We start from the raw sequence: 12,234 nt of genomic DNA on the forward strand, positions 1-12,234 counted from the left end.
CTGGAGGAGAAGCTGACAGTGATGCAGGTGGATGCTTCCCTGGTATCATGGATTCTTGATTACCTGACTGGCAGACCACAGTACGTGTGCTTGCAACACTGTGTGTCCGACAGAGTGATCAGCAACACTGGGGCTCCACAGGGGACTGTCTTGTCTCCCTTTCTCTTCACTATTTACACCTCAGACTTCAACTACTGCACGGAGTCTTGTCATCTTCAGAAGTTTTCTGATGACTCTGCCATAGTTGGATACATCAGCAAGGGAGATGAGGCTGAGTACAGGGCTATGGTAGGAAACTTTGTCACATGGTGTGAGCAGAATTATCTGCAGCTTAATGTGAAAAAGACTAAGGAGCTGGTGGTAGACCTGAGGAGAGCTAAGGTACCGGTGACCGCTGTTTCCATCCAGGGGGTCAGTGTGGACATGGTGGAGGATTACAAATACCTGGGGATATGAATTGATAATAAACTGGACTGGTCAAAGAACACTGAGGCTGTCTACAAGAAGGGTCAGAGCCGTCTCTATTTCCTGAGGAGACTGAGGTCCTTTAACATCTGCCGGACGATGCTGAGGATGTTCTACGAGTCTGTGGTGGCCAGTGCTATCATGTTTGCTGTTGTGTGTTGGAGCAGTAGGCTGAGGGTAGCAGACACCAACAGAATCAACAAACTCATTCGTAAGGCCGGTGATGTTGTGGGGATGGAACTGGACTCTCTGACAGTGGTGTCTGAAAAGAGGATGCTGTCCAAGTTGCATGCCATCTTGGACAATGTCTCCCATCCACTACATAATGTACTGGGTGGGCACAGGAGTACATTCAGCCAGAGACTCATTCCACCGAGATGCAACACAGAGCGTCATAGGAAATCATTCCCGCCTGTGGCCATCGAACTTTACAACTCCTCCCTTGGAGGGTCAGACACCCTGAGCCAATAGGCTGGTCCTGGACTTATTTCATAATTTACTGGCATAATTGACATATTACTATTTAACTATTTATGGTTCTATTACAGTGCAACTGTAACGAAAACCAATTTCCCCCGGGATCAATAAAGTATGACTATGACTATGACTGCTGGAGGAACTCAGCGGGTCGAGCAGCATCTGCGAGATGAATTGCTGAAAGGGTACAGATTGAAAGAATACTAAGAAAATGTACAAGGATGTTGCATGGACTTGAGGATCTGATTTATAGGGAAAGGTTGAAAAGGTTAGGACTTTATTGCCTGGAGCATCGGAGAAGGAGGAGATAGAGGTAAGGCTGTAGGCTTTTGTTCCACTGAGGCTGGGTGAGACTTGAGCTAGAGGTCATGGGTTAAGGGTGAAAGATGTAATGTTTAAGAGGAACCCGAGGGGGAGCTGCTTCACTCTAAGAATGGTGAGAGCATAGAACGAGCTGCCAGTGCAAATGGTGGATATGGGTTCGATTTCAACATTTAAGAGAAATTATTTGGGTACATGGATGGGAGGGGGATGGTCCAGATGCTGGTCAATGGGACTGAGCAGAATAACAGTTCTGCATGGGACATGGAGTCTGCTTCTGTGCTTTAGTTCTCTATGACTCTCACAGATGCTGCTCGATCTGCTGAGTTCCTCCCACACATTGTTCGTTGCTCCAGATTCCAGCGTCTGCCATCTCTTGTGTTTCCTACCTCAGTGTCTTGTGAGAACATAAGAAACAAAAGCACTTGATAATTTTTTAAAAGTTTTTCAGTTTTAATTTGATATATGATACAACAGCATTGTACTCCATCTCAACATTTCTTTAAAAGACAATATTTTATTAAAACATGCATGTACAGGAATATAATACACAGAAAAATGCTCAGCAGTGAACTCTGTGGAAATGCAACGACAAACTGACACAAGATATATTGGTAACTGGAACCATACATTCCATTGACCTAATCCCCCAACTCATATTTCCCTTTTGAAGTCCCTCATGCCTCCATCTTGTGCTAGGAGAGTGGTGAATCACTGGCCACCCTGAAGGCTCAGTGGACTGATGTTCAGCCTTGCCGCTTTCACCTGCTAAGGTCAAAACTTCCCTTGGTAAACCCACCCCAACTGCTCTGGTCAATATTGATCAGAACCCCAAATATCAGCCACCACAGTTGAGGCCTGTTGTCTGACACACTAATCGTGACCTAAAAGAGGTATAATTCAGCTCAAAGGAAAAGTTTCCTTTGGGATTCAGTGTTACCAGAAGAACCATCAAAAGAATTCTGTGGATCTCCTAATCTTGAGCGGGTTTAGGTAGGAAGATAGGTCACACAAAATTCACTTACATTCTCTTGTGTTCAGTGCAGATCTAATCAAGGTGTCTAAAATGCTACAAGGATTCAGTAGGAAATAAGATTCCAGAGAAATTATTCCTCTGAAGGAAAATATAGACCATAGAAAGATAATCTTAAAATTACTACCAAGGGCAAAATTAAGAAACACATTTTTTTTACATCAAGGGCTGTGGATGTGTGGAGATCTTTTCTCCCGAAAGGCTGTGGACAATGAGTGTCAAATGAGCAAAAGGAAAGGGGGCAGGAGTAGGCCCTTTGGCCTCTCGAGCCTGTACCGCCACTAAATACAATCAGAGCTGTTCTAATCTCGACCTCAGCTCTAATTTCCGGCCTGTTCCCCAGTTGGAAAAGGGATGGGAGTCCGACATGATTTAACTGGATGGTCCCTTTCTCTTCCCAGTATACCAAACTAGTGCTGTTTCCATAAAATGATGAGATTGTTTTTTAATTTTGTCCCATACCTTATTTCCCAAAGCCATGTCACTTCTAAATATTTTGCCAAACTCCGGCTTACATTTTTAAACTGCTATTTAAAGGTAAAACTGTCATGTGATTAGGGGTAATACCATACACTTTGGGTGGAGCTACTACTTGACAGAGACCCAAGTTCAAACCTGCCCTCCAGTGCTGTCTGTGTGGAGTTTGTACGTTCTCCCTGTGACCATGTGGGTTTCCCCTGGGTGCTCCAATTTCCTCCCACATCTGAAAGTCAGGTGAGTTTATGAACTAATTGTGAAATTGTGTGGGTGAGGGGTCGTCCATAGAAATGCCGGGGGATTTGTGTATTAGGTAAGTGATTATTTAGTGTACGGCATGGATTCGAAAGATGAAGGTACTGTTTCTATGCTGGATGACTGTGTGATAATGAAGAACCATGCAATGTAGCACTACCAATCCCCGGCCCACGAGCTTCCATCAACAGCAGAAGGCCAAACTAATGTCATGTAATCCGCCATCTGAAATTCAGCACAGGGGCGTGAGTGCAGAGGAAATGCTTTGTATTCACTTTGCAACGTGGGACAGTTCGCCGAATGTCAGGAAGGTGTCAGAGAGTGGGGATCCGCAGTAAAGCAATCTCGCGGCACCTGCTTATCAGCAGGTGAAAAGCATAATCACTGCAGATGCTGGAAATCTTAAACCGGAACAGAAAGTGCTGGGGACACTCATCAGGTCGGGCAGGATCTATGCAGAGGGAAACAGAGCTAATGTTTCTGCTCCAAGAGCTCTCAACAGAACTGACGACGGGGCTTGGATCTGAGACATTAACTGTTTCTTTTTCCACAGCTGCTGCCTGACCTTCCAGCTTAATCGTCTCTCTGCAAAGATTGGAGTCCTTCAATTTGTGCTAACAATTAAAACTCTAGTAACTGAGCATCATTCTTTTGCTGTTGTGTGTAAAACATGGAAGAGCTTCCCACGTGGTTCAGCAGTTACACTGAATTCTGGATGTTTTCAGATAATTATGGAAAAATACCTTTCAATGACCTGTGAAAGCCCTAGCTGTAAGCCTTAGGCTGTTTGGAATTAAAATGTGGCAAAAGAGGCTGTTAATGCCAAAATAAAATATTCACAGAACTTGGTCCTGACCCGAGTTCCATGATTCCCACTGGAAAATGACCACGGGTAAATGTTAGGTTGGGAGTGGAGTGCTGTTGAGTCCCAGGTTAATGAAGAATACTTGGGTCAGGAATCCCTCTTGGCATTGTGTAAAAGCCACTCCAGCTCAAAACAGCATTTTCAGAAGAATGCGCTTAATTCCCTGCTGATGCCAAAACACAGGCTTCATTTACAAACATATCTCAAATCCCTCTGACAGGCTGCCCAGCTTGCACATTCTTATGCTCCCAAACATTCAAACTTCTCATACCAGATCAGGAAATTGTGAGGCTTACTCTCAAATTAAACAAGAGATTGCACATATCAAGCACATACACATTCCAGAGAGGATGCATGTACCATAAACTGGCCACATCTGAATCCTTTGATAAGGTCACTAACTGGGTAGGCTGATTATAATTCTACTCATAGAACAAGCCCATTCCAGTGGCGGGATCTGAACAACGAGAAAAGGCTGAGTGGCAGGGAACAGGTCAGGAAGAGTGCATCATCAAGTGCTGGAATGTTAGCAAGCATATTCTCAAGGATTAACATCAAACAATGGATGTAATCATACCAGCTCAGATTGAGAGTGTCCTTTGGAGCATATTCTGATTCATGATTTACACATTAACCGCAGTGTTCAAGGGAGCCTGGAATCATTTCTTTCTTGACTTCAGCCAAGGCAAGGTTGTTTTTATTTTTATCCATTTACCACCTTGATACGGCGCTAGTGCTGACCAGGAGTGGGAACGAATGGACTGCCGCAAAGCAGCTGCGGAGCGGTAGACTCTGCACGCCTGATTGGTTGGGACAAGGAGCCATTCGAGTGAGCCCAGCTCGAAGCACATGCCTTTGGATGCAGTGCAGGAACTTGGAAGTTGTGGAGAAGCTCGTGGGATGTTCTCCCGACTTCGAGTGGGCCTGAGGCAGACCACCAGAGTAGCAATGAAGGTCACAGACTGGAACACTAGTCCGAACTTCAGAAGCTAAAAGGCTTCAAACTGAAAAGCAGATACCATGAATTTGGAAATGTTTACAATGATCTTTCTCACATGGCGCAAACTATGACAAGTTGGCTGAACACTGGCACTGGAAATTTGGCCATACCTCATGAAGGGTCAACAGCTCTTTCCCTTCCCACCTTGCCTGCCGGTCACCTGACACGGTTCGGTTTGGCTACTTCCTCAGAACGTCGCAGTTGCATCTGGACCTTGAACTAACCTAGACCTTGGCAGCGTTTTCACTTTTATCGCAATTTCTCCAAGTGGTGTACAATAGTCTTCACTGTAGGAGGCTGACCATGCTTTGACTTGTATTTTGGATAAGGATAATCTTGGGGTCACCTTCCTGCTTTCCCCCTCTCTAGTGGATAAGGGCAACAGGGTTTACATTCAATTCTCAAACACCAATGATAAAATTCAAAAGCACTGTACAGTGTGCTAAAAGCTGGACACAATTCCTCTGGAGACAGCAGGTACGGTTATTCTGAAGCTTTGGCCTTGGACTCCAGTTGTGACAGGAGTTCACACTGCCAGCTCTCTGGTGATGAGGAGTTGACCTTGTATTAACTGGCAGGACACAGGACTGTGAGGAAGGTGAATGGGGAGGACAGTGAAAACATCACATTGGTGTCTCAGTGATTCCGATGGAGTGGATCACACACTTCTTGAAAGTAACCTTGACTGACCTACTTCATGGGTGAAGCTTAATGTAATTCTCCCCTCCTGGTGAACAGGGATCTCTCACTGGCATCTGGAGAACACATTCAATGGGCCTTATCTTGGAAGAAAAGCCTTGTCCACCAATGATGAAACAACTACCTTTACCGGGGCTGGCCTATCAAAGGGAGAGTTAAATAGACACTTCACCACTGAGTTATGATATTCCTATGTAGAAACTGTACCCAGAAGGCAGGAATGAAATGAAAACCATGACAGCACAATGCCTTTGACTTTCTAGGAATTTGGGTCCGTTATCACACATAACTAGTGTGCAGGAGAACACTGTCGATAGTGGAAACAAATCCTGTTGATACAATCTGTCATCGCTTGTCAAACCAAAACTGACTTGTGCTGGGAAATAGTTCATGGACAGAGAACTGATAGTTGCTACCTAAACCCCTGGTGTAGAAGCTCCTGAACCCTAAGTTCCTCTAAGCAAAAACAAAACACAACAAAGCGGCGATATTATAGGTTGCTTTCGTCCAGCTTGTCTTGGCTCCTGTGCTTATTCTCTGAGTTGTGGCTTGGGTCATCACTCCTGGCAGAGTTCCCATCCCTGGCGTACTGCGGAAGAGAGTTAGACAAGGAAACAGGATCAGTGTTTCAGTCTCAGGAACCCCACCACAGCACATGCTAGACTTCGCCTCCTCTCAAACCACCAGTCACCTTTTAAGAGAGTGTGCTTTTGTGGTTTTATTATCCTTTCTAGCCAATTCTCAGACCCAGTTTCCTTCCCTTCTCTTCCCTCCACTGCCTGTGGCAGGGCCCCACTGGCAGTGACAGCGTGACAAATCCTCGGAGCGTTGATGGGCTGTTTTCCCTCAGGAGGTACATCTAATGCTCCAGCAAAACTCACTGGAGGAGGTTCAAAAGGCTTTTCTCTCCCAATGCTGAATCAGAATCAGGATTATTATCACTGTCATATGTCATGGAATTTGTTGTTTTGTGGGAGCAGTACATTGCAATACATTAAAAATTACTATAAGCTACTATAAGAGATATATAAAAAAGGGTCTCAGCCCAAAATGTCATTTATCTATTCACTTCCACAGATGCTGAAGTGGTTAAGGCGTTTGTCTAGTGATTTGAAGGTTGCTAGTTAGGGTTAGGGTTAGGGTGTGTCCTTGAGCAAGGCACTTAACCACACGTTGCTCTGCGACGACACCAGTGCCAAGCTGTATCGGCTCTAGTGCCCTTCCCTTGGACAACATAAGTGGCGTGGAGAGGGGAGACTTGCAGCATGGCCAACTGCCGGTCTTCCATACAACCTTGCCCAGGCCTGCACCCTGGAAACCTTCCAAGGCGCAAATCCATGGTCTCACGAGACTAACGGATGCCTATATTTTTTAAGTGCAAACAGAGAGCAATATAGTGAGGTAATATTCATGTGTTCATGAACCGTTCAGAAATCTGACGACAGAGGGGAAGAAGCTGTTCCTAAAACATTGAATGTGTGTCCTCAGGCTCCTGTACCCCTTACCTGATGGTAGTAAAGAGAATCGGGTATGCCTTGGGTGATGGTTGTCCTTCATGTTGGATGCATTTTGAGGCATTGTCTTTTGAAGATGGTGGGAATTCTCAACGGTGGGAAGGTTTGTGTCCATGATGGAGCTGGCTGGGTGTACAACACTCTGCAGTTTTTTCCAATCCTGTACAGTGGCCCCTCCATACCAATCTGTGCATCAGCCTGTTAGGATGCTCTCCACGGTACATCTGTAGAAATTGGCTAGTCTTTGGTGACATACCAAATCTTGTCAAGCTCCTAATGAAATATAGCCGCTGGCTGGCATGCCTTCTTCGTAAATGCATCAATATTTTGGGCCCAAGGTAGATCTTCAGAGATGTTGACACCCAGGAACTTGAAACTGCTCATCCTTTCCACTGCTGATCCCTCGATGAGGACTGGTGTGTGTTCCCTTGACTTCTCCTTCCTGAAGTTCACAATCAGTTCCTTGGTCTGACTGATGTTGAGTGCAAGGTTGTTGTGGACCACTCAACCAGCTGATCTATCTCACTCCTGTACTCCTCCTTGTCACCATCTGAGATTCTGCCGACAACAGTTGTATCACTGGCGAATTTATAGCTGTGAGCTGTGCGTAGCCACACAGTCATGGGTGTAGAGGGAGTAGAGCAGTGGGCTCCGCTCTTTTTGAACTGGAGCACTGAATCCAATAGTGAAACTTCTCACACCACGTTGGCTGAGACTGGGAACCAGCAGTTTAGTTTATGACATGTACAGCTCTCAACTCTCAAGTGCAGGAAGACTGGAATTGAGGAATAGGGCAGCATTGCTACAAGTGTACAAGGCGTTGGTGAGACCACACCTGTAGTACAGTGTATAGTTTTGGTCCTCTTATCTAATGAAGGCTATACTGGCTTTTGAGGCAGTCAAGAAAAGAGATTCAATGGGTTAATTCCAATAATGAGAGGGGCATTCAGTGCAGCTAAATAAGTTGGATCTGTGTTCTTTGCAGCTCAGAAGGAGAAGTGAACTTATTGAAGTTTATCAACCCTGAAGGTGCTTGACAGGCAGATGGTGGGATGTTTCCACTAGTGGGAGAGTCTCAAATGAGGATTAAAGGGCAGATCATTTAAAATGTCTCACAGAGGGTGGTAAATCTCTGGTATTCTTTATACCCGAAAGGTGTGGAGACCAGATCACTGAGTCGATTTAATGAGATGGTCGACAAGTTTTGAAAGATTGGGGAATCTGGGGAACAGCAGGCGAGGCCTGAGGCAGGTTATCACTACCATTTGGGAGGAGGTATAAGACCCTGATGACCCACACTCAACGATTCAAAAACAGCTTCTTCCTCTCTGCTATCAGATTTCCAAATGGATTATAAATCCAAGAACACTCCCTCACTATTTCTCTTTTGCACTGTTCATAATACCTTACTTTTTTTTATTGTAACTTAGAATAATTTTTACATCTTGCACTGTACTGCTGCCACAAAATACATTTCCTGGCATATGCTCGCCATGATTCTGACATAAGAGTATCAGAATCATGACTGATATGTGATTCATATCACATATATAAATACTGTATATGTGATTAAACTTGATTCTGAGTTCAGACATGGTTATACTGCATGGCAGGTTCAGGCTTACAGGGCCGAGTGACTCACTCTTGCTCCTGTGTAGAGTCTGAAGCGCCACAGAGCAACGTAGGAGAGGCCTTGTTCAGGGCATACTGTAGAGACTGCTGTGAGAGCCATGCCAGGACCCAGCACTTACTTTCTCTTGGCTTTGTGGCTGATCTGTATCCAAGGCAGCATCGCCTGTCCTGCAGGCGGGCAGGAACAAGGCTGGCAGCGATGTGTTGTAGGCCTTCATGGAGGGAAACTGGTTTCTATCCATGGATGCAGAAGAGTGGGGCCTCATGCCGCCTGAGGTGGCCAGTGTTGTCCTGGTATCACGTGGTCTCCCCAGGCTGTTGGATTTATTTTCCCTCCGCTGATACTCAATGGGAGATTGCAGAGCTGCAGAGAAGGAACGAAAAGATGATCCTCTTTGGTTAATGCAACAATAACAATCTACACAATGTTTTTAACATTGAAAGGAGATCCGCAAGAGTTGGAAATTCATAGAGTACAGAAACAGGCCCTTCGGCCCAGCTGGTCTGTGCTGGCAAAGATGCCCATCTAAGTTACTCTTATATGCCTGTATTTGCCCCAAGTCCCTCTGAAACTTTTCTATCCATGTACCTGCCCAAATATGTTGGAACAATTATAAGACTATTAAATGGTCCCCTTGTACATAAGTCTCTTGACCTTACTGTCTACTTCGTTATGACCTTGCGCCTTATTGTCAGCCTGCAATGCACTTTCTCTGTGATTGTACCACTTTATTCTGCACACTGTTATTGATTTTCCCTGTACTACCTCAAAGTACTGATGTGGTGAAATGATCTGTAAGGATGGTATGTAAACAACATTATTTGCATAAGAAGCATTTGATGGCTCTGGGCCTGTACTCACTGGAGTTTAGAAGAATAAGAGGGGGATCTTATTGGAAATATCTGAATATTGAAAGGTCTATATAGAGTGGATGTTTCTAATAGTGGGGAGTCTAGGACAAGAGGGCACAGCCTCATACACAAGGGTATCCATTTAGAACAGAGATGAGGGGGCATTTCTTTAGCCAGAGTGTGGTGAATCTGTGGAATTCATTGCCACAGACAGCAGTAGAGGCCATGTCATTGGGTGTATTTAAGGCAGAGGTTGATAGGTTCTTGATTAGTCAGGGCATCATAAGTTACAGGAAGAAGGCAGGAGGTTGGAATTGAGAGTGAAAATAAATCGGCTAAAACTGACAGCAGGTTTGATAGGCTGAAGGCCCTAATTCTGCTCTTACAATATGTCTCATTTTCTTATGGTGATAATAATAAACGAATCAGAATCAGAATCAGATGTGCTATCTCTGACATAGGTCATGTCATTTGTTGTTTTGTGACAGCAGTACAAGACATAAAAATTTACTATAAACTACAATAAAAATAAATAGTGCATAATACAAATAGTGAGGTGGTGTTCATGGGTTCATGGACTATTCAGAAATCTGATGGCACAGGGGAAGAAGCTGTTCCTAAAATGTTCAGTGTGTGCATTCAGTCTCCTGTACCTCCTCCCTGAATGTAGCAAATTTACGAACTTACCAAACTGACGGCTAAATGTTTGACCAAGTAAGATTTTCAGTAAAATGTAGGGTTCCAACTTGACCAAAGTACCCAGCATGCAATAGCTGTATAAGATGATGAGAGGCATTGATCGCGTGGATAGTCAGAGGCTTTTTCCCAGGGCTGAAATGGCTAACATGAGAGGGCACATTTTTAAGGTGCTTGGAAGTAGGTACAGAGGAGATGTCAGGGGTAAGTCTTTTTTAACGCAGAGAGTGGTGAGTGCGTGGAATGTGCTGCTGGCGGCGGCGGTGGAGGCGGAAGCGATAGGGTCTGTTAAGAGACTCCTTGATAGGTACACGGAGCTTAGAAAAATAGAGGGCTATGGGTAACCCTAGGTAATTTCACAGGTAAGTACATGCTTGGCACAGCTTTGTGAGCCAAAGGGCCTGTATTGCACTGTAGGTTTTCTATGTTTCAATAGGATTGACTCAGCAGGACAGATGTCAGTGGAGTCAGGCCAATGAAGCTGAGAAAGAGTGAAGTGAAGATTACTAGCTGAAGTAAGAGTGCAACATTAAGGAACTGAAGAGCAAAGAACAACTTAACCACAAGGTAAACAAATAAACTAAAGCTGTAATGGAAGGCAATTTCAGCAGGCTGCAGTGAGCATGAGAGGTCGCTCGTTGGTGATGTAGCATGGGGTTTAAAGAGAGCTCGGGTGCTTTTGGGACTTCTCAGCAGGAGCTAATAAAAAGAAGTGAGGTGTAAGTGGAGCGGCCACTGGGTGAATGGAGAGTGTTAGAGTGGTCAGCCTTTGGATCAGCAGGCTTAGGTGATAAAAAGGCTTGAGCTAGCATAGAATCACGCTTATAATGCACGTGACATGAAATTTATTAACTTAGTAGCAGCAGTTCAATGCAATACATAATATAGAAGAAAAAAATAAAATAATAATAGTAACAAACAAATAAATAAATCTTATTCTGTATACTTTATACAGTATACATATATTGAATAGATTAAAAATCGTGCAAAAAACAGAAATACTGTATATTAAAAAAAGTGAGGTAGCATCCAAGGGTTCAATGTCCATTTAGGAATCAGATGGCAGAGGGGAAGAAGCTGTTCCTGAATCACTGAGTGTGTGCCTTCAGGCTTCTGTATCTCCTACCTGATGGTAACAGGGAGAAAAGGACATGCCCTGGGTGCTGGAGGTCTTTAATAATGGACTCTGCCTTTCTGAGACACCGCTCCCTAAAGATGTCCTGGGTACTTGTAGGCTAGTGCCCAAGACGGAGCTGCAAGTACATAGCTAGTGTGCTGGGAATGTGTCTGGAGTTAATGGTATGTTCCTTATGTGAGATGTGGGAAGTTTGGGAGATCTCCAGTCTCCCTGATAACTACATCTGCATGATGTGCACCAAGCTGCAGCTCCTTAGAGACCATGTGATGAACTGGAGATGCAGCTCGATGACCTTGATAGGGCTAACATTTGAGGGTGTTTGATGTCTCTGGGCCTGTACTTGCTGGAGTTTAGAAGAATGGGGGGCGGGAATCAAAATCTATTGAATATTGAAAGGCCTAGATGGAGTGGAAGTGGAGTGGATGTTTCCTATAGTGGAAGAGTCTAGAACCAGAGGGCACAGCCTCAGAACAGAGGGATGTCCCTTTAGAACAGAGATGAGGGGGAATTTCTTTAGCAAAAAGATGATGAATCTGTTGAATTCATTGCCACAGACAGCTTGTAGGTCAAGTCTTTGGGTATATTTAAGGTGGAGGTTGATAGGTTCTTGATTAACCAGGGTGTCATAGGTTATGGGAAGAAGGCAGGCAAATGGAGTTGAGAGGGATAATAAATCAGCCATGATGGAATGGCGGAGCAGAGCCAATAGACTGAATGGCCTAATTTTCCTCCTATGTCTTTGGGTCATATGGTCTTTTGGCAATTAGTTGATCACAGAATGATGGCAAGCCATTGGAATAGGGACAGGGA

The 12,234-nt window shown here is 44.6% G+C and overlaps 1 protein-coding gene across 5 annotated transcripts in view; it reads right to left on the minus strand.

Annotated features, from left to right (window-relative positions):
* Positions 1–1,692: 1,692 nt before the first annotated feature.
* The window catches only part of LOC134340113 (rho guanine nucleotide exchange factor 25-like), a 331,727-nt gene continuing 321,185 nt past the window's right edge, over positions 1,693–12,234 (minus strand). For all 5 annotated transcript variants that reach the window (XM_063036977.1, XM_063036978.1, XM_063036976.1 and 2 more), the window contains 2 exons: positions 8,858–9,102; positions 1,693–6,181 (listed from right to left, as the gene is read on the minus strand). In XM_063036977.1, coding sequence (XP_062893047.1) covers positions 6,083–6,181; positions 8,858–9,102 — 344 coding nt within the window. In that variant the 3' untranslated portion in view covers positions 1,693–6,082. The remainder of the gene's footprint in view (positions 6,182–8,857; positions 9,103–12,234) is intronic.

The sequence above is a fragment of the Mobula hypostoma genome, chromosome X1, assembly GCF_963921235.1.
Source record: "Mobula hypostoma chromosome X1, sMobHyp1.1, whole genome shotgun sequence".
In the NCBI taxonomy this organism is placed as follows: domain Eukaryota; kingdom Metazoa; phylum Chordata; class Chondrichthyes; order Myliobatiformes; family Myliobatidae; genus Mobula; species Mobula hypostoma.